At 32.1% G+C, this 22,412-nt stretch overlaps 3 protein-coding genes across 5 annotated transcripts; 2 read left to right on the top strand and 1 right to left on the bottom strand.

The window, feature by feature from the left end:
* The first annotated feature begins 2,490 nt into the window (after positions 1 to 2,490).
* LOC102659389 (uncharacterized) lies at positions 2,491 to 6,424 on the top strand. The gene is made up of 7 exons (XM_006589462.3): positions 2,491 to 3,042; positions 3,496 to 3,594; positions 3,681 to 3,730; positions 3,868 to 3,977; positions 4,116 to 4,221; positions 4,413 to 5,831; positions 5,926 to 6,424. Exons 1-7 carry the CDS (start codon positions 2,969 to 2,971, stop codon positions 6,024 to 6,026), a joined length of 1,959 nt encoding a protein of 652 aa, XP_006589525.2. The 5' UTR covers positions 2,491 to 2,968; the 3' UTR covers positions 6,027 to 6,424.
* A 120-nt stretch (positions 6,425 to 6,544) lies between these two features.
* On the bottom strand, positions 6,545 to 12,151 carry LOC100794389 (protein REVEILLE 6). 3 transcript variants are annotated; one of them, XM_006589460.4, is made up of 8 exons: positions 11,834 to 12,151; positions 9,895 to 9,952; positions 8,746 to 8,869; positions 8,499 to 8,663; positions 8,264 to 8,368; positions 7,589 to 7,698; positions 7,276 to 7,335; positions 6,545 to 7,002 (listed from the first exon to the last, which is right to left on the bottom strand). In XM_006589460.4, exons 1-8 carry the CDS (start codon positions 12,043 to 12,045, stop codon positions 6,904 to 6,906), a joined length of 933 nt encoding a protein of 310 aa, XP_006589523.1. In that variant the 5' UTR covers positions 12,046 to 12,151; the 3' UTR covers positions 6,545 to 6,903. The 3 variants fall into 3 exon arrangements, with proteins under 3 accessions (XP_006589523.1, XP_006589524.1, XP_006589522.1); XM_006589461.4 differs by having other exon boundaries at positions 6,545 to 6,997; positions 8,499 to 8,669; positions 11,834 to 12,149; XM_006589459.4 differs by having other exon boundaries at positions 8,499 to 8,669; positions 11,834 to 12,148.
* A 7,722-nt stretch (positions 12,152 to 19,873) lies between these two features.
* On the top strand, positions 19,874 to 21,913 carry LOC100793876 (heavy metal-associated isoprenylated plant protein 39-like). Its single transcript, XM_006589458.3, has 3 exons — positions 19,874 to 20,025; positions 20,441 to 20,516; positions 20,734 to 21,913. The coding sequence occupies exons 1-3, from the start codon at positions 20,020 to 20,022 to the stop codon at positions 21,066 to 21,068; spliced, it is 417 nt and encodes a 138-aa protein (XP_006589521.2). The 5' UTR covers positions 19,874 to 20,019; the 3' UTR covers positions 21,069 to 21,913.
* Positions 21,914 to 22,412: the final 499 nt, after the last annotated feature.

Raw genomic sequence — 22,412 nt, 5'->3', positions numbered from 1 at the left:
GCATTCTATTTGCTGCAGAAGAACAATGTAAGGGAGTGTCTAATATTTTCGTATTTTGCACTGTCGGATGATGATGAATGAAACATTGTTCTTAACTAAAAACATATCAGTAATTTGGTAAAATAATGCATGTATTAAAGTATAATCACCATTGAACGGCCTACTTATTATCCTAATTAACTATATATTATGAATCTCAAATTAGCTCAATTTGCTGAATTATGATCTCAACCGTGATTTCCCTACATGACATGGTTAAATAGACATCACAACATAGTGATGATAGAGAATACTTTAGAGAAAAAAAACTTCAAGATTTATGATAACTTTTTTTTGGAATAAGATTGATGATAACGAAAACACATGAAAAATTCATTTAAATATCCAACGCAAATAAAATCATATAGTTATAGGGGTCAAATCGATTGAAAAATTGAATTTTCATTTTTAACGTATTATATATATATATATATATATATATATATATATATATATATATATATATATATATATATATATATATATAATACAATAAAAACCAAAATTCTAATTCAAAAGAAAAACAAAAATAATTTTTATTTTTTTAAAGAACAAAAGGTTTGTTATGCTTAATATCTTTAATTTGGTCTCTATTTGTATTCACTGTCTTTTATTCAAATAATTTTTTCTCGATAAAATTATTCGAACCTTATGCTTTCTTGAATCTAATTCAGGATTCTTATTCTTTTTTTTACTTCCATTTTTTGAAATGTTTTTAAAAACATTAGTTTTAAATTTTTTATATTTTTTTATTCTTAAAATATTTCTTTAATTTTCTTATTATCTTTTTAAAATATTTTATTTATGTTACTTTATATTTTTTATTATTTCAATAATTAATTTTATCGAACATTTATAATTTAATAAATTAATTTAAAAGTTTTGAAGTACCAACTTTTATCTACAATTAATTTTGCCAATATCTCCTTAGTTCTAATATTTTGGGATGACTGAATGTGAATGTAGCAGAATGCAAGATAGGAAGTGAATTAGGCACTATTAATGTTAATATTAAAATGATTAGAAAAAGGAAGATTAGGCCGGTGATGATTCATATTTGTATCCAAAATTCTGATGATTTCATTAGATTGCCGCAATGAATTTAATAAATTAGTATTAGTAAATATAAATTATTATATATTCATTGGATATCATAAAATGTTAATTAATAAATATATATCATTAAAATTAGCATTAATAAAAATGAATTATTATATATTTATTACATGTTAAATAAATATTAATGATAAATTGCACTATCATATTTTTAAATAACCGTATAAAATCAAACATAATATATAGTTTTGAATATTTTAGTGGTTAATTTGAAAACACTAATACCCTATAATAATGATTAGGTTAAACTTTAAGACCAATCTTCGTATTTTTTTCCGTACGCCTTTCCTTCGTGCCAAATTTCAAGTTGTTCTATTTTCTTATATACAAATTTCAAGTTGTTCTATTTCGTATCATATTTCGTACAGATAAAGCATACGAAAACATGAGTTTATCGTCATGAATCAAATGATGGAAATGGAAGATAAGGAAACGTGAGCAACATTTGTATTGAAAAAAAAAAAAACGCGAGTAACATTTTGAAGTTGTTCTAATTCACAAGCATTTTTTATGGAAAATTGTCGCTCTTAATTTAACTCACTATTTTGTTTTCAAAGAGGATATTAATCAAACATTTATTTATAATATAATATAGAATTTGAAAATTCACAACAACAAAAAAATATAAAATTTGAAACAGGAGCTATCACACTTCACACTATAGCATATCAATGGTTAAGCTGTCACTTGTTTTCAATATAATGATTTTTTTGCTAAATTAAGTATACTGATTTTATAAAGTAATATTATTTTATAAAATAAATTACACAAATCTCTTTGTGAAAATAAGAAAATTACACAGATTTCTCATTTATTTTGAATCAACTTTTATCTCGTTAACTCATTTTTGCACCGATTAGATAATTCTATTAAAATTAATAAAAATTAAAATCAATTTAAATATGAATGAATTTCCCTTCGTGCCCTTTCTTATTATACCGTGACTGTGTCTTTTCTTTTGATGTTTGAGTAATTTTTACAAACAGATAAATTTGTGTAATTTATTCTATTTTATATCATCATTAGATATGCATCTTTTTTAGTTGGCCTCACCATGGTTATGTTGGTCACACTTTTAAGCATTCATTGAAGTACAGTCTTAATTAACTAACCCTATATTTTCAATGTTTATTCAACTATTGACCTTTTTTTTAATCTTATTTTTCATTTTTATTCATAATTGCTCTTCTTCTTTATTAGTAATAAAAAAACATTAATTCATGCTATTTGTATACTAAAATGTATAGCAAAATATATATACACACTAAAATGTGTATAGTAAAAAGAAAGAAACAAACTATTAAAAAAAGCGTGAGTGAGTGGTAAAGTACTAATAGGCAGAGTAAAACGCATGGAGTGTGTCTACAAATAATAGATTCTCACTCTCGCTTCCTTCTTCCTTCTTCCCCAAGCTTTTCGTTTCTTCTTCCATTCCCATTTTCTCTCTCACACATGTTGTTTTCCTGAGAAAGCAGAGAAAAAGAAAGAAAGAAAAGAAAATGTTTCGTTTACCTCCTCCTCCGTCACTCCCCGACGGCGGTGTTCCTGCTATTCCCGCTTTTGTTATCATTGCTATTTTCGTTTTCATTTTTCTCTTCGTAAAAATTACAGATAGTTCTACAAACTATTGCATTTACTCTTAGGCGAGATCTTCATCCTTTTAGGTTTTTTAGTAGCTTCTTCTTGACGCGTTTAACATCATTCTTGCAAGGTTTAGTCCAAGTCTTGTTGCTTCAAAAACTCTAGCTAGGTTATTCCAGAGATTCTAACGTCTTTGCGTCAATAATCGTTGACGAAGTATTTTCCCGAGAAAATGAGCCGAGAAAGTGGAACCGCGACATTCTCGACGCCGTCTCCTTCTGATGTTGACGTCCTAGATCCTAACAAGTAAACACTGACGAAAGATTATTATATTAATATTTTCTTGATCCTAATGATTATTGTATTAATATTCTCTTGCTTCGAATGATTATTATATTAATATATTTTCTTGATCTTATTTTATTGCATGTTTTAAGCTTGTGCTTCGTTTTTACTTGTTAGTGATTTCTTATTATTTCTTTATTATTAGTTGCTAAGAAACTACAGAGTCGTATTAAAAAAAATACGTTTACCTTATTCTTATTCTTTTTCTAATTTATAAATGCAAATCGTTCGAACTCAGTTGAATCTTTAAAGATATTTTTCACCTATGCTTTAGTTTGGTGAGGATCCAGAGTTATGCAACTAATGGTGAAAATTTTGACTTAGTGATTCTTCAACTTTTTTCTTAGCAACTAAGTAAGACAATGCTATGTCTCGAGTTAAATTAAGATCCTTTCGTTTGATTTGGTGTTGCAGGCGGGCAAAAATTTCATATGCAAGAGAATTTCTTCTCTCCTTAGACATAGCGGACAGCATAGTAAAATCACCGTTGGAGGCTCAGCCCTTAATTCCATGGTTAAAATTTATGTATAAAAAACTCTTATGCTATTGTGGTTTTAGAGGATTACCTCTTAATTTATTTGTGCCTGTTTCTTTGACAGTGTGGTTGACGAGGCACCCGGCCTTTTGTCTTCACCTTTATGTGCTCCAGGTGTGTAATGTTTCTATTGAAGAATCGTTTATCTGTTTATTAGCCAAGCTTCTTGTCATTAATGTATATTATTGATGATCATTGCATATTGGTTTCGTTTGACACAAATATCTTCAAATGTTCATGCTTTCGCACAGATTACAAATGTCAAAGTGTGCCCCAACAATTATCTCCGAACGTTGTGGATGATGTTAGTCAACTACTGCATAGAAGTGATGAACCGTATAGGCCTCCATGTCGCTACAAGGTCTGATTTTAGCTTTTATATAAAACTTAGGAACAGAGTATCTACCAATATGGTTCCCATGAAGGTAGATTTAGGCAAGCAAAAGCAACCATTTATTTCTGCTGTGTCAAGGTTCCATAATATCATGTTCTTTTTCAGGCACGTACTTCAATTAGAGATGGCAATGACTCGCTTAATGGTGACACATCTGAATCTTCTGAGTGTACAGATCAAGAGAGAGCAGATCGGGAAACATGGAGAAAAGGTCAAATCTCTTTTCATGTGATTCTTCATTGTCTTCTTATGTTGTCAACTTGTCATATTCAAGATTATTATATAATTTTTCTTAACAATGAGTATCTGATTCTGTTCAGCTTATATGAGTTGATAAATAAAGAAACCACTAGAGATTTTTAACGAAGTGCGTATATTTATATTAAGAGAATTCATATGCAGACACTGTCAGTGTGACAAAGGAGGACAAATGGCATTCTAGCAAAAATGCTGGTTCCAAGGATTCTCGAGACGAATTTCTGATGTCCCCAGCAAAAGGAAACTCGAAGAACTTGCAGTTTACTTCAAGTGTAATCAGTAAGCAATTAGATGCTTCACAGAAATCAAGTCACATTCAAGGACCTGTAAGAGGTGATGCTGGTCTTCCACCCAAACTGCTAGAGACTGCTAAAAATTGTCCTACCCCACTCCAGCAAGTGCAAGATTTAACTACTGTTGGAACAGTAAATCCAGGGCTGAAAACTGTAAATCAGACTGATAAAGTTGTGCACCCTAAAGAACGTTCCAACTTGGATGTGGAAGATCTAGAAGGAATTGCCCATGTTAAGGAATCCCTAAAGAAAAGCATGCCTCCAAGCTTCTTAAGCAAAGATAACTGTGGAAATCACAAGAATCATTGTGAAGTGGCACATGAACAAGGTTTCATGGAGTTGCAATTAAGCAATTCACCTGTTAGTGTCTATTATTCTCCAGGAAAAATTTCAACAAATGATCCCTTGGAGGCATATATCTCTCCTACTAGTGTGGAAAAGGGAAAACAGTTTGCTTCATTGATTGATGACTGTGAATCATCTACGGTATATTGTAAAGGCATTTCAGTTAGGATGAACCAAAATCCATCCTGCCCTGATTTCCAAATTCACCAGGAGTTGGAATCAGAATCTTTCAGCTGTAGTTCTGATGGAGAATCAAATTCGAGCTTTGAACTTTGTTTGCCTGACGAGGACAGTTTAATTACATTTGATGAACTATTCTTGATGCCTGATGTGGAAAATTTGACAGTGTTTGATAGTTCCATGTCTAGCAGCCCGGAAAGCAATCTAATTGAAGCTGATGTGTTTAGCCCAAGCTCACCTCGTGAAATGGTTGAGAAGCTAGTGGAGTTTATACTCAATGATGAAATTTCTACACCCCATGTGGATGATCCAATAGTGCACCATGGAGCTGGATTGGGGCGCTTTTCCCACTCTATGCATGCACAGAAAACTCCCCCAAAGTTCTGCTCCAATCAGTTGAATCCAGAGAGGGATCCACAAGACCATGATAAATTTCAAAGAAACTCCATTGATTCAGCCATATATTCTTTTTATTCCCACTCTTTCCCATCCAACACATTTTCTCAACCTCTCCCTCTTAATCATGACGAACTGAAAAGGTTTGATCATGAAGTTAGTCAATCAATGCTCCAGCAGATTATAAATCCAGGCAAACTTAATCTCTGCTCATTACAAAGTGGACTAACACCGAATCTGCCAGCACTCCAGATGGCTTCTTGCACACAAAAGCTAAATTCAATGCAGACTCGTCCCTTTGCATATCAGGAACCAAAAAACTATGGGGATTTTGTAAAACCAAGTCCCGGTAAGAAATCACTTGCGTATTGTTTTATACAAGTCATATAGAACTGAAATTTAAATGGTGTAATAGTTACTGATAATATTCTACCCATTGTTAGATTTCCAAGGTGATGGCAACATCAATCCAGCTCTAGTTGATAGTTTCATTGAAGAGAAATTGCGATCAAGTCACTGGCACCCTCATGTGCAAGGTTTCTAGCGGCAGACTTTTGACCACAACCAGCACCAGCTGAGGCGAAGATGGAATAGTAGTGCGGTATGAACAATGGTACATAGATGACAATTGGCTACCCAGAATTTTCATATTTGGTAGTGAAATAATTGTGAAGCTGTGTAAATAGACCTCTCCTAGTTACAGTCAGAATCAAATATAGTTAGTAGACGATGTACATGGAAAATGGAAATTTCATAACTAGAATGATGCATTAGTAAACAGCAGGCTATAACATAGTAGTTACAGTAGCAATACATGATCTCTTCATATGTTAGTGCGACGCTTGTAAGAGTAACTGACACCGTTTCTTCACGTGTGACTATTAATTTTGTCGTCTCAGCTTTTACCCTACCATTCCTTTTATTATTTTGTATTCCTTTGCGTGACAAAGTGAAGCTCTAGTCATTTTTAGTATCCAGTTGGATTTCAAGTTAATTCTTTCACCAAATTGACCTGCACCTTAAAATATAACACTCCAATCCAATAATGCTAGGCATATGAGCTGAACAAATCTCGGTTGAGTCTCTTATTACACAAAGCGCTCAAAATTTTTATGCTGTACAATGTTAGAAAGTGTTTAATAGTGAACTGCCTCGCTTTCCAGATACTAGACATTTGGCTAAATCTATAGCACAGATATCTAGTACTGTGCATACCTATTGAAAACTATGTACCCTATACATTTCCACATTAATTTCTTTTACTATATACATAACCAAATTGAATTAAGAGAATTAAAAGTGTTGCTTAGCCAAGATGACGAGCAGCATCATTTTTACTTCAGCCAGTTGCCATGCCTTGCAAAAATTTTCCCGACTGCATTCAGTAGCTGAAAACAAAGCCATTTTCTGCCTCTGCCCACCTAAGTAGCACTCTTTAACCGCACATCAAGCATGGTTCGATCTGCATTGATGTATTTATCGACCTCAGGTTCCACCTCATATGATGCGAGCAGCCTTCTCTGCATGAAAATTTGATGTCAGCTTTAGTCATTCAAGTTTCTACTGAGGTGAAAATTCCAACCCATTTATGATGCATTTATTATAGGAGCATGACGTGAAATGGACAGTTTTGAATAGATGAGGAACATATAGGGACCATCTCAAGCTAAGAATCCCCAGACAAGGTAATGAAAAAAATACTCAAACTTTGATGTTGCCTTAAAGAGAGGGTGGTCAAAGCTCAAGTAGTAAATAGTAATAGTAATACAAAGATAGTTGACATGAATACTTACATGGTCCTCAAAATCTGGGCTTGCTAAATTGATAGACAGGTTTCTCATCAACAATAGCACCTGAATATAGCCAAGGTCAGAGAGAGAATAAATGTATTAGAACTTTGAAGCTTAAGTTCACTTATATCGTGGTAACAGTTGACACAAATTAACACAAAGGCTTCAGTGCCAGAAATAAAGCCTCGATGTCTTAACTCCACTTAAGGAGTAGCAATTAATTGCTAGAAGAAAATGAAAAAATGATTAGACTGTCAAAAGGAAGAATAGGAAAGAGTCATTGACAAAAAAAGAAAACACACTAACATCTACGTACCGTCTCAACATCTATAGGGTCCATCCTTTTTAGTTTCTGTACATGTCCAGTTATATTTGGATCAAATACACTGCCAATGAAGTTGTATACTTCAGCAAAATCCGGAAGAACTACATTAAACAACAGGAAGAAGATAAAAATTAAATTGAAATTAAAAATATTGAGAAAAAAACTACAAATATCATGTGAAACTTCCTTGGACAAAAGAGAAATTATTAAGGATATTGGCGAATAAATTTTCAAAAGGATGTCTACATGTCAAAGTGGGTGGTCTGTGGGAGTTATGACTCCTTCAGGGCCAAGACAGCTTTCTAGATGTAAAGATTAAATTGTTCACAAAACAAGAAAAACACGACACACTGTCATTTCCACATGGTGAGTAAACATTAAAATGACAAAATGTTCCAGACACAGGACCGCATCACATCAAATATGATAAATCAAAGGTGCTATTAGTAAATATTATATGAAGAGTACCACTAAATTTTGATAAAACCTAAAGCTTATAAATGATTTGGCAGTTAAAGCGCAGTTCAAATCAATATTTTGGAGACTTGGACAATCATAATCAAGATTCATGTCCTAAGGTGATGGGAAATAGAGTCCTAAGTTACTCTTAGTCAATCATAATTGAAGAAGACAACAAAATTAGAAATAAAATCATTAAACCCTTACCTCTCAATGGATGGCTATTATTCCCTCGACCATTAGATTCACCAACCAACTGTGCTCTTGGACTTTCACTGCTACTGCAACAATTATTCACTTTTTGTTTTTGCCCTGAAAAACAAGATATGATATACACAATAAATTAATTAGTATCTTCAGAAAATTATGCAAATAACATTCATAACTATTTCCACGATTATATAATCTAAATTTTAAGTACAGAAAGTTCAGCCTTTAGTACCATGCAATACGTTGGTGGTTTTCTGCAGATAGTTGTTTGACCAGGAAGACACTGTAGTGTCAATAATAGAAGTTTTAGGCATTGCTGAAGAGTCATGCTTTAATATGTATCCAGGTTCAAGCAAAGCTGATGAAGATTGAAAGGATCCTGATACCTGTGACAGTACTGGAACTGCCAAATATCACTAACAATTATTAGATACAAATGCACTAAATTGTGTAGCAAAAAATATAGTGAAGATTCTAACCATTTTTTGAAGCTTTCTGAGGATATGGATGAACAGCTTTTCTTTTTGGTCTGGGTGGAGGAAGATGTTCACTTGTCCCACTCTTCTGAACTTTTAGAAAGTATTTTTGAGCATGGCTACGTATCTAAAAAATCAGTAGCAATTTTTCAGTCCTTATAGGTATTTGAGAAATCGAAAAATAGAAGAAATCTCAACAATTCATATAACTCCCATATATACTCAGATTTTTAGTCCATTTAAGCTGCAAACACTCAACCAATGAATATTCAAGAGATTCTAACATATTTCCCTAGACTTTTTTTCCCCTTCCTGTTAACAACATAAAAGGTCTTCTGCCTTTCAAGTTAGTGAAATGATGGTATACAGTAGGAAAAATGCATTATTCTTCCGAAGACAATAAAACCATTCTCAATCTAACAAATAAAACTTATAGGGTAGTTGGTTCCTTGACATGATATAAAAGTTTTTATGACCAAGTGTTCACAAATTTTAATCCATGCCATCTCCATTCTTCTCTACTAAATTGAATTTCAACAAGAAACATGATGAGCATGTGCTTTGTCCACATTTTAGAAAGCTGAAAACTCAACAGAAATTTTCAGCACAAGTGATTTCTTTATATAACATGCACAATTGCACATGGAACTCATAAATAATAGCTTGACATGCTTAAAAGTTTCAGCACAAGTGTTTTCTTTATAAAGCATGCACATACTAAAAAGTTTCAGCTCAGGTTGATCCTTATATAGCACGCACATGGAACTGATAAATAATAGCTTGAATGAATCTTAAATGGATGTTATTCGAAATTGGAACTTCTTTCAAATGAACAGCTCTAGGTGGTATGGTTATTAAGTTACACATTTTTTTCTCACAAAAGAAAAAGAAATGTTTTATGGACCATTGGTTCAACAAACCACTCCTAAAGCAATAAAGGAAAGGAAAGAAAGGAAAATATCCTTTTTTTTTTGGCATTTCATGTCCAATAACCAATACTTTATTTGGAAAGTGTCAAAATCCTAAATGTAACATAATCAAACACACTTCAAAAACTATAACATGCCTAATTCAATCCAGAACATTTATGGCTAACCCAACCCAGAAACTAGCTAATGTAAACATCCTGTCACAGATTGCATTTGAAATTACCTGGATAACTGTCTTTGATCCAACAAATGCTTCAATCTTTTTCCAGTCACGGTCAAATCTGGATAAAGAATGAAAATACAAAACAATGAGATAATGCAAAAGGATGATACTAAGGCCAGAAAAGGGAAAACAAACGATTATCTTAATTTGACACTGTAAATTTTGTTAAGGAATAGGAAATTATATATTCTTAAAGTTATTATCAAAATTTACAATTTAAACAACTTGGTACTTTTCAGGTATATTTGGTTAGAGAGGAAATAAGGAATGACAGTATTTTCAAGGGTGTCACTTTCCCTTTAAATTTGTTGTTCGATAGGTTAGTGTTTATGCCTTTATGGTTTCTCTTTGGTTCCTTTCTTATGGTGTTTCAAGGGAAATTTATTATTGAAACACAAAGAGATCAGCCCCAGCTCAGTTGCATTTTCCCTGCTACTGCTCACAGTTTTCTTCTCATTATTTTCTATTTAGGAGGATTTCTTAACCTCTCCCAAGATTTAACTTCTATCTTTTGTTTCTAATGATGTAAATTTATTAAGTAATATCAAGAAAATTATTACTGTAAGAGGCATTTACATTAACTTGAGCTCTGACGAATCTGCAATATATCATGAATAAATCCTATATTTACCATGCTATTGCTGTTACAAACCAAAGGTGATTAGTCCAATTGTCCCGGTGTCTGAATTTGGGTGGTAGGGAAGGTACTGGTGATCAGAAGGGAAGCTATTTTCAACTCATTAAACCCACAAAATCCCATTAGTAATGTAAGTGTTCAGAGGATTCCAACGTAAACGGAACAGAGTTTATCAGTTGAACTAACTTAGAATTGAGTGCAACTTTAGTATATAAAGCTACTGAGCATTATTACCATTCTCTCCCCTGAACAAGTGACATTCCATATTCCACCTTTGCTCTATCACTTGCCTAACCCATCCCTTAAATTGGAGTAAGGATTTTTTTTTTCTTTTTTTGTCTATTCTCCCTTAAAGATTAAAATAATCATTCTTAACTTTTTTTTTAATTTTAAATTCAAATCCTTTCGAAGAAATTACTCGTATGATCTTCATAATTTTAATTTTTATCTTTGAATCTATATTTTATAAATCTTACTTTAATTAATCCTGCATATCATTTTATAAATTTACATCTTTTCTTACTTTGATTTTACCTTTTATATATGAGCTAAACTAAAAAAAAACCTGTGTAATGCACAAGATTCTTGCTAATTAACATATCCAAATCCATCTCCTTCAAAATGATTCTATACGGACAAGGTTTATGTATAAGGTGATGCTTTGGTACCATGAAGAAATAGATGTGTCAATTTCAGCAGCTAATGAAAATACTTCAAAAAGAATTAAAAAAACGCCTAATTTCCTTCTGATTCTCTCCCCTACAATGAGTCTCATACAATGCAATACAGAACAGTCAAAACCAGCCATAGAAAAAGTAGAATCCAATCCAGCAATACAACCATAGTGTAATGTGTTACTCGTGACTCAACAAATTGAAAATTGTTCCAAGTCAAGTCATTTCCAAATACTACTATTTCTAATTATAATAATAATAACAGTAATAAAAATCCTACCCCTGCCCCCTAACACTAAACCCATCTAAAATAGTAAAATACGTAAATCCTTCATAAGCAGCTACCTAAAACCATCACAAAACACAACACACATATGAACATGACTAAGGTTTTAAAAAACGGTCCACGACCACAATTTTGGCCGCAATGTTAAGGTTTCTGGGGGTGTCCCAGACCACAATTGTAGCCACCACATTTATCTATAGTTTCCCATAATATCAAGAAATGCACGACCTTAACCGCAATTTAAAACCTTCTATACGGTTTACAACTAAAACTCGTGTCTCAAATGAGCTTCAAAATCCACACACTAATCCTAATTAAAAAAAGAAGTAAAAATTCACATACAATTGAAGAGCTTCAAGGAACTTGTCGTGCTCAGGTTCGGTCCAACTCTCCCTAGACTTGGTGATAGTGTAAGGCTTGCGAGTCTTCTTAGCAGGATCCTCAAAGGAAACTGCGGCGGCGGCGGCGGCGGCGAAGGGGAGGATTCCGGGGAGCGACATGCCGGAGGGGTCCAAGTTTAAAGCCTCAGAGGGGTTCGGATTTTTTGACACCATGGTCCTCTGCTTAGTAAAAAGTTTCAAGCTTTAAGGTTTGTGTTATGTGTAGAGAGAGAGAGAGAGAGAGAGAGATGCAGCTGTTAGTCAGAACTGATGCTGAACCACAAAGTATTTATAAGAGGTTGTTACCCAATACATTCAGTTTTTCACTTCGTACTTTGCAATCACCAATCCAAATCCCCCTTTGCCACCTCATCATCTAACACATTAAAATTTCCAAAGCCTTTTTTCTGAATTTCGCGTTTTTAAGGTTCGCGTTGTAATTAAGCTTCCGATTCTTATGTTATGTGTTTTTCTTCCATTTTCTGTAGAATGAAAGAGGCCTTAGGATATAATTTGGATATTTTTTAAGTGTCCAATAATGCATTTGATTTCTATGACTATGGCTCACTTCTAGTTCTACACTTGCTCTTATCAAGTGAAGTTTACTCTTTTGAGATAAATATTTCTATTATTTCCTATTTACTATTTTTTAATGAATCCCAAGTATCCTTTAGACTGCTTGTATTACATTAATTATTTCCATTTCCATTTTTAATGTTTTTAAATATTATTGTCCCCTGATATTTGGATTGCTTTGTAGTTGGGTTAGTATAATTAAAGACAAATTATAGTTATTAGGTCATTTATGATAGAATTAGAGAAAATAAATTCATGTGGAAGATTGTGACGGTGTTTTTTTTTAGCAAAATATCTCCTAATCCAAAAGCACACTTGGGATAATAATAGTTTCTTTACAAGATGTGTCATGTCTCATTTCCTGTGTGACACAGTGTTCATGTCGTGTGTGCTCGGGGCCAAGAAAGAATTATGATAGGACACTGTTCATTCGATGGGAGTTAATCAGCATCATGCGCAACATGACTTTAAAAGCAGAATAAATACAAAACAAATAGTTATCTGGTTTTGAATTTAGTTCTTGGCAAGACCTTCTTGATTTTAGAATTGAGTACATGATCATTACAACACACTATTGATTTTGAAAAGGCAAGATATACGAACAGTTATAAGAAAAATATCAGATTGCGAAACGATATCTTCTTCACTCCATATTTATGAATTCATAATGTAGCCTAATCACACCATTATTGTTAGGTGCAGCTTATCCAAAAAATAAAACCATTGTTAGGTGCAAAGGTAAAATATCCGAAGAAAGTACTATCGATCTTAAATTTTAATTTCACCAAAATAAGCAATTTTATTTCCTATTTGTCGGCTTTGCGATATGTTTAATTAAAAAAAATTGATTGGAAAATTAATAAGAAATCTCTCTCTCTATATATATAGATATAGATATATTTTTTTAGTTTAACTAATAATTTTGAATTACGTTAAATATTTAAAAAAGAAATTTATTGTTGATATTATTTTTATATAACTTAAAAAAAATCGGTGAAGAAGATTTTTTATTAAATGGTACCATAAATACCTTAATAAGTTACAAAAAAAAGATATACAATGGTTAATTAATATTAGATACCAATGCTAGATATTAATATCTCTTAACCCACTGTTATAAAGGTTACTCAACCTCAGCCAATATCAACGACTGTCTTAGCTAGCTCAAATGTTACAAAATAATATCACACCTGTCACTTTTACAAAAGTCAACCTTAAAAATTACAAATTGAAGAATTTTCTGCCTGGACATGAGCCTGTCATTAACACGATATTCTTTTGCACATGCACATTTACCCCTGTCTTTGAATGCATTATTTTAGTTTCTAATGCAATCACCAGGACACACGTACCACTGGTCATATGATTAATCAAAAGAAACTTGCAAATTTTTTAACTAAGTCCATATATTAGTCTTATATAATTAGATTTAAGCAAGATTTTTTCCGTAAAAAATACCTATCATCTTTATAAAAAAAAATAAAGTATTGAAATAGGCGTAGGATTTAAATAAAAACATTTGCGTATATATTTTTATATTTCATTTCAAGACTTTTCTTTCTTTTTTTATTTTTTTGGTTGGAGTAGTTAAGGAAAGTAACATTGGAGTTCCATGGTCCAGAGGGCAGTTGATAAATGCTCCATGAACGAGGGGAAAGCAGAGTCGGTTAGTCCTTTGATATGTTGTACAAAAACGACAGGGAAAGTGGCAATTAAGTGGTTTGTAACGTGTCGACCAAAGGGTGGGTTGGGACACAAAGGCTTCGGCCCACAAGGCCTTCGTCGTTGTAAGGTCTACGTGATGGGCCCACTCAAAAAATGTGATGGGCCCATGTCCATCTCACGTTTTGAGGACCCAATGCCCCGTTGCCATTCTTTCCTTTTCCATTTTGTTTGTTTCTCAATTGTCTAGCTAACTCTGCTCTTTTGTCTCTCTTCATATTTTGGTTATTGCACTTTCCTGTGTTGTGGTAAATCCACTTTATTAAGTGATATTCCTGTTTATGCAGAAATTACATCGCTCATCACCAACTATGGGTATGCATGCAATTCATTGGTGTCAAACAACAAAAAGCATTTAAAACATGTTAAGAAAGTTTCTTGAGGTGTGGTGGAATGGAATGTATCTCATCCTGAGATATCTTTCCGGAACAATTTCATTAAACATCAAGCATGATTTGTCCAAATTAAAAAGCATACAACAGACATTTTTTTAGAATGCATTAATAAATTAGACCGTGGTTGTGTAAATTAACAAAAGTTACTTTTGTCCAAAGTGCATGTGTAGTATAGAAGACTCTAGTGACTATTCTCTTCAGAGCTAAACAAATGGTCTGGGATGCGCCTCAATCTTCTTTCAAGGAAAAGTTACAATAGATGCACAAACTTATTCTCATACACTTTGAAGATGGAAGCATTAGGTCTTGCATTTGAAATTGTGAGGTCACCATCGAAATCCTGGCTTTTCTTGAACAACTTTTTTCTTTTCTTTGTTTTTTTTTTTTTTTTCCAGTTCTTTGTAGTCACAAGCCAAAATTTCGACTTTAGAGGAGGAAAAAAACCAAGAAAATTTAACTTTAACATACATAATACGTGAAAAAAAATGTATAACTAATTTTTTGTCAATAGGAAAATACATAAATATATTGAGTATAAAAATAATATATGAGTATAATAAATTAAATAATGGATAAAATATTTTTTAATATATTTTAAAAAGGTCACAAAACAATTTTTACAATAACTTAAATAAATTTTTAAAAAATGGAACTAACCATTGTGCCACCTGATACCCCTAGTCACATTGATTCCAACCTATATGCATATGTATTGTCGTAGTTTCTCTCAAAATATTTTTCCCGTGCACTACATCTCTTCCTCTTGTTGGTAGGCCCGGTATGTGCCAATTTTGAAGGTTTCTTCTTCCTCATCTGATTACGAATGTGGGTTTTGTCCGTTGGTCCAATTTAGTGTTATCAAACTCAATCTAGTAAATGATTTCGTCTAGGTCCAAGGCATTAAGTGACTTTTACATGGTCCAACTAATTTATACGTATGCGAACCAATAACACAATCGAACAAATTTAAAACAATTGTAAAGTTTATGTTGATGAATTGTTTATAGTAAACTTTGGTAAGTTAAGGTGATACTTTAAATCAAAATAGCTCTTTATATAGATTAAGTCTCAAATCCAATCTGAAACATATGTCCCCAACTCGACATGTCAAGTTGTAGATATTCGTGATTTTCAAGATTGTTTACTTTAAGATTGCTCTTGGTTAAACGAAATTAAGCCAAAGTACATTAGCTCAAAATCTTTTGTGACCTTGAGAATTGCAATCTTCGAGTTCTTTCGACATGTGTGTTTCCTATGTTTTTTTATTTCTACTACTTGTTCGTTTCTCCTAATTGGGCATTATTATTTTTAGTATTTATTGTCTTTCATTCCCTAAATTAATAACACTCTTCACTTGAAAAAGGTTATATAAAGGGATGACTCACTTTTGTTTGATTCATTCATTCTCTTGTGTTGAGTCTATATGCATGGTTAATCATTTAGGTCATTGTAGCACTATTATTTGCCCAAAATGGTTCAAGTAACTAACTTCGGAGCATGGCTCAAAGTTTGGTTGAAAGTTTAGTCATGTGTTGAATGAAAGAAATAACAAGTAGCTCATCATTCTTGAGAAAATGCTTTATTTGGACAAAGATATTGTTCATGAGGACAAATATGTCCTAGAATGATAAAAGAAAACTAAATGACATCATCTTTTATATTCTCATTTTCCTATTGGCAAGATTGAGTCTACGTTTGATTTCATTCCTTAAGATACTTTTGAACAAGCCCAAATTCATGGGAGTTGAGGTTTGGTCTCTTTCACTTCGTGCTAGGTTTGTGAAGTTATTCGGAAAGAAAGAAAAGGAATAAAGGAAGTTGGATGAGAGATATACCCTAATAACACGTCAATATCTTGACAAGAGATATTGCTTAAGGTTCCTCCCATACTCATCTTAGAGATGGACACATTCAAATGAAAAAAAAAATGTTGATATGCTATGTACCTTAGTTTTTAGTATTATTCCAATGCACGTGAATTAACTGAAATGATTAATTGATTTGGGTGGTTATAGACAGAGATGGTTGATCAAACTCTATTTAATAATAAAATATTGCTTTTGTTGCTTTGCAATTTATATTTTAGGAAACTTGGTCAAGGTAAAAGTGTCCTTATCCGAATTGACATAAAGTGTCGTCATTCAAGTTATGGAATGTGCTGATTATAATTATGTTATGTCTTTCCTTCAACACTGGGGCTCCAATTCAACATATGCAGCCGGTCATAAGTGGTCTGGAATATTTGGAAAAATCGCAACAACATTGTCTTTAACAATGTCTCCCTTGACAAAGAGAAGCTGATTCAAGATGTGAAGTTCTTTGGGTGGTTTTGGTTGAAGAACTTGATGGCTGTTGATGTGGGTACCTTTGCCCAATGGGAGATGAATATGAAGGAATATCTCGGGAATAGCTAGATGATTGCTGCTGAAGAGTATGAGTAAAAGTGTTTGTTATGAACAGAACACATGAGGCACCACAATTGCAAGCACCGCCAGCAGAAGCACAATCAGAACAAGCCACAGACACGAATCAAAGGCAAAGGAGGGTGGTGAACAAACTTCAATATCTGAAGGATTACGTGTAATATCCTGACTAAGGGAATGCTGACGTGGCAGGATGTTATTGGCTCCCAAAAATCACCTTGTCTGCTATTCTTATAATTCTGTTATGAGCAAATCTTTTCGGTTATGCCCTGTAATCAGAATCAATAGGAATGCTGTTAGCACTAAAGCTCTATATAAAGAAATCACGTAAGGAAAAGTAAGCAGAGAAATATAATCAGAATTCCCTCTTCTTAATATTCATTTTCTTTTCTGAAGGTTTCTTAGTCCTCGAATTCTAGGAACATAACAGTGTTCTTTTTAGAGCTTGCAGGATCGTGTATCAGCCTCGGGCTGATGATGATACTATCACAGAGTTATGTTCATTTAAATCCTGCCTTTTAAAATGTCGGCATGCACCCAACCACATTTATGATGGAACTCTGAAACCGTGCTAATTAAGTGAGTCTGCTATCCCTGAGTATATATGGGTTGGAAGATTGATGTTTCTATTGGTGCAACTCGTATGAGTTATGACCATTAAAGTTGAGCTCTACAAAAAACACTAATTTTCTTTTTCTGGATGTATGATGACATTGGTTAGGGAATATTTATATGCTTCCTATATAAATATCCTTTAACCTTTGTTGAAGAAACAATGTTCAGGGACATTTGCTGCTCATTTTATATTGGCCTTTGTGCCCTCTATAGTAATATATATTTTGTTTGCTGATTTTAAAAAAAAAGGGACTCATGATACATTCTCGTTGGATGTTTGCTATCAAGCTTCATAGGAGTGACGATAACACCATAGGATTTTGTGTAACAGTCATGTAATTTTATTTTGGATTAAGATACCCATTTTTACCCATACTTTCAGGGTTCAAATATATAATAGTTTTAACCTTGTAAAATTGTCTATAAAAAAAACTGCCTTAAAAAATAGTGTATAGAGCCTTTTACTAAGATAGTAGTTTTTTCAACTCTCTCAAAATAGAATTTATTTCAAACATATATATGTCTTGGTTCCTTATCTTGAAAGGGTACAAATTAAATTAAATATGTAAAAAAAGTTAGATACTTTTTGAGACCTATTGTTAATACTAAGTATCAGCTAAAAACATGTATTCATTTTTCATGATGTGATGTATGTGTCAGATATATTATGCAAAATTCATCATATTTTATTGTTAAACACAATGAAATTCTGAAATCTAACAAGTGAAATATAAAATCTGATAAGGAAGATTCAAAATAATTCTTTACATAATCTATAATCTGTTTTTGTCTGAAGAAATTACTCATCAAAATAATAAGTTATTATTAATATCAACTCATCTAAATTAAATTTCTAAATGTTTAGGAGTTTTTTCATTTGAGTTTTATATATAATCATGAGTGGGACAGAACAACAAAGAACAACACACAATGTGTGCATGTGTGTGAGAGTGTTTATAAAATTCATTTTAAAATTAATTTTGAGGTAAAGTAATTTATGTTTGAATTTTTTTTTATTTCAACAAGTTAATAGTAAATACAAAATTTTGATCCATGCCAACATCAAAATTATCTTAAATTATTTTAATTTTACAATCAATTTTAAAAGTAGAATCTATTAATTAATGTGAAACCAAACGTATAGATATTTACAAGTGGAGCAGGTTAAAATAATCTAATGGAAGTGGATGAGGAATCGGGTAAAAGGAATAAAAGAGTTACATATTCCTTATCCTGTTTGGTTTCTGAACCCGTTGGTACTTGGCATGTTTTGGCTTTGAGAATGTGTGTTTGTGCAAGTGTGGGTGTATCCTTTGGCTATCTCTTAGTATCTTATTTCGGGAATACAGCTTCTTCCTGCAAGGGTATTCCGATCTAACTAATTTTTTTATACAAATATTAATTATTAATTTATTTAGTTTTTATTAATAAAAATAATTCAATTCGTGACTAGCATAAAATCTTAGGAAGGGCTCAGCTTTATGTTTATGGAAGCTTTGCTGTTGGCTTTTTACTGCTTTGTTTGATCTTATATAATTGAAAATGTATTTTAGTTAGACCAGTTGAAAAAATTTATTTCTATTTGATAAATGAGTTTTTTTAATAACTTATACTTGAAGTATATTTTTTAATATGCGAACTTTTAACTTTTTATATTTATTTAATTTTTTTCCTTAAACATCTATTAAATTTCCTTTATAATCGTTTCTGTGTAAGATAAAAATTTATTATTTTTATTTATATATATATATGATATAATTTTCTCATTTATACCTTTTTATTATATGATATTGATAGTGATATATAATAAATTTATGTAATTTTATTTATTTATTTTGAATATTTTATAAAAAAATTACATGTGTTTAAATTAATTTAATACTAAAATTCTAAATACTATAAAAAATATTTTTATTAAGAAAATTAAATTAAAATTTGTATAAAAACATTACATAAATATATGTCTTTGTATAATTTTATATTTTCAGGTAGGTAGTACAGCATCTAATTAGCTTTTTTTTTATATAGCTAATTTTGTTAAATATAGTTTTACTTTAGACAGTAGATAACTCTTAAAAGTCGTAATTGTACATATAATTGATGGGGCAGACACGGAAAGGAATGTGCAACGAAACGGTGGCCTCATCATTCAGCATTGACCATTAAGACCGTACCGTACGAAGTCTTCATTACTTGAAGGGATCCTAAGACCCCTTCCTGGAAAGTTGCCACACCCTTTTCGTCTCTATTTCTCTTACAAGTTACAACCCTCCTCAATTATAAATTCCTCCTCAACCTTATCATCTTCAAATCGCAACTTTTTCATTTTTCTTACTTTTCAACTCTCTTTTACCTTTTTCGTAGTTTTCACTAACACTCCCCTATTTTAGCTCTCACAAACTTCGTACAGTGACAATATGAAGGTCAGTACGTCTTCCAATTTGAGACTCTTAATTAATTCTTCTTACATATATATATATATATATATATATATATATATATATATATATTATATTAATACTTCCAAAAGTGAGTGTTGTTAAAAGAACTAGTACCATCCATGGATAGATGTAAGCTCGAGATAGCTTGCAGGGAAAGCAAGAGAGAAAATGAGGAAGATGAAGTTTTGATTAGCATAAAATAAATCAGCTTACATGGGTTTTTGTTATTACAACTGGTTATATAGTTAGTTACAAGAATAACCAACTCACAACTAACTAAGCTAACTCTAGTTACACACAAAGGTTGATCAAGTTGAGTTAATCATGATCAAGCCTCTATCTATTATGCTAAGAGTTGTTGAGTAGTACTAACAAGTGTTTGATTTTTCCTTAACAGAAAGTTGTGTTGAAGGTGGAAATACATGATGACAAAATCAAGAAAAAAGCTATGAAGGCTGTCTCTGGCATTTTAGGTATTCAATTCAATTCAACTTCTGATGTTTCTCCTCTCTTCAGCTTCTCTGCTTTCAAAATCAAAATAAAAAGACAAACAAAAAAACAAGAAAAAGAAAAGATTGCAATGAGGGCCAAGCTTCTTTCTTTCACTCAATTCAGATCATATAACATCAATGGTTCATTGTCATTGATATTTAGTGATATACTAAGGTTGTATTTGAAATATTGTTTCAGGGGTTGAGTTAGTTTCTGCAGACACGAAAGACAAGAAATTGACCATAATTGGGGACATTGATCCAGTAAAAGTAGTAGCCAAGCTAAGGAAGCAGCTTTGTCACGCAGACATAGTTTTTGTTGGACCAACAAAAGAGGAGAAGAAGGAAGAACCTAAAAAAGATTCAGCAAAAGAAATTGTTGTAACAATAGCTTATGGCAAACCGAGAAAATTATTGGCTGAGTCGCGGACAATGTCGCTTTTTTTAAGACGTTTCGTGGCACTGCCAAAAATTATGCAAGCAGACTATCTACCACGAAGTCCCCAGGATAAAACAGCCCAAATTACTGTATAAGATTCCCACTGCACCGAGAGAACCTTTTCTAGAATTACACTCTCTTGTATTTGAGAAGTCACTCTAAAGCCACCCGAAAATATGACTTGAAAAATCACTTTAACAGCCAACCAAAAATATGACTTGAAAAGTCACTCTAATAGCCAACCGAAAAATATGACTTGAAAAGTCACTATTATAACCAATCGAAAATATGACTTAAAAAGTCACTCTTATAGCCAACCAAAAAATATGGCTTGAAAAGTTACTATTATAGCCAACCGAAAATTTTAGAGCGACAGAAAGAGGGAGAAGTTTGTCAGAAATGCATCGACTCAAATATGAGAGGGAGAAAGAAAAGTTGAGGAAATACTTCTCAACTGGGGTAAGGAAAAAAGAAGAAAGAAGCTCTCTATATATAGGAAGTGAAACATTATTCAAGTGTTTATCCTGAGCGATGTGAGACTTGAAGTCTTTTTTTCTTTCTTTTTGTCAAACTTTCATCCACATTCTCCTTTGTTCTAACAGAAATTGTGCCATCTGATCTACTCAAGTTCCATCAACCCTATTATGTCTATTGTTATTATCCGTCGAAACCACACTACAATCCATATTACAGTGCCATCAGTATGGAAGAGGATCCTAATAACTGTGTCATCGTCTAAATTTTTATTACCAAGTCGGATTAAAAATATTAAACCAAATATACATATATTGTATTTACCTTTTCTCGATCCGTTTCTTGTGATTTTAGATCGAGGATTGTGTTTTCAAAATCAGTAAGGAGTATGGTGTACAGGATTCTATGTTGTTGGTTTCAAACTTAAGACTTATGCAGAATCTTGATAAGAATTCATATGTAATAACTATGAAAAATTCGCCGATTGAGTATTTGGCTCTCTGCCTTTTAATGATTGTCGTTTTCTCCACTTTTAATTTATGTGCAAGCGTCAAGCGTGTTTCTTTCACTATTACAAGTAGAATTTTTTGGTCATTCGAAGACACATGTATAAAATGTCAATTTAGATATTTAGCAGAGCTTACTCACAATAATACTAGAAGAGTTATAGTCTTCCTGTGGATACACTATGAAAGAAAGAAAGAAAGAGACATTTTGTTTGAATATAAACTAAATTATCATCATATAAGTATAGTTATTTCTAAATTTTTTAATATATAGAGAGAAGGTCGGGGACGGATCGCAAAAAATTACTTTTAAACTGTCACTCTTATTTTATTTTTTTAAAAAGTTTATCAATGAATAATAAAATATATTTTGTGTTTTGTAACTTTTTTTTATCATCGTCATTATTGTTGTCAATTCTATCAATGTATCTACTATCTCTCTTTATTTTTATCCTGACT

Source organism: Glycine max, chromosome 10 (assembly GCF_000004515.6).
Source record: "Glycine max cultivar Williams 82 chromosome 10, Glycine_max_v4.0, whole genome shotgun sequence".
Lineage (NCBI taxonomy): Eukaryota > Viridiplantae > Streptophyta > Magnoliopsida > Fabales > Fabaceae > Glycine > Glycine max.
Note: the sequence above shows the minus strand (reverse complement) of the source record. Positions and strands in the feature narration are given on the sequence as shown.

Coding starts and splice junctions, on each gene's coding strand:
- LOC100793876 (XM_006589458.3), top strand. Junction 20,517..20,733: donor GGCTGTCTCTGGCATTTTAG/GTATTCAATTCA, acceptor ATATTGTTTCAG/GGGTTGAGTTAGTTTCTGCA.
- LOC100794389 (XM_006589459.4), bottom strand. CDS start 12,045: ATGGTGTCAAAAAATCCGAACCCCTCTGAGGCTTTAAACTTGGACCCC. Junction 8,670..8,745: donor TCAGAAAGCTTCAAAAAATG/GTTAGAATCTTC, acceptor GATATTTGGCAG/TTCCAGTACTGTCACAGGTA. Junction 7,003..7,275: donor GCCCAGATTTTGAGGACCAT/GTAAGTATTCAT, acceptor ATTTTCATGCAG/AGAAGGCTGCTCGCATCATA.
- LOC102659389 (XM_006589462.3), top strand. CDS start 2,969: ATGAGCCGAGAAAGTGGAACCGCGACATTCTCGACGCCGTCTCCTTCT. Junction 3,043..3,495: donor GACGTCCTAGATCCTAACAA/GTAAACACTGAC, acceptor TTGGTGTTGCAG/GCGGGCAAAAATTTCATATG. Junction 5,832..5,925: donor TTTTGTAAAACCAAGTCCCG/GTAAGAAATCAC, acceptor ACCCATTGTTAG/ATTTCCAAGGTGATGGCAAC.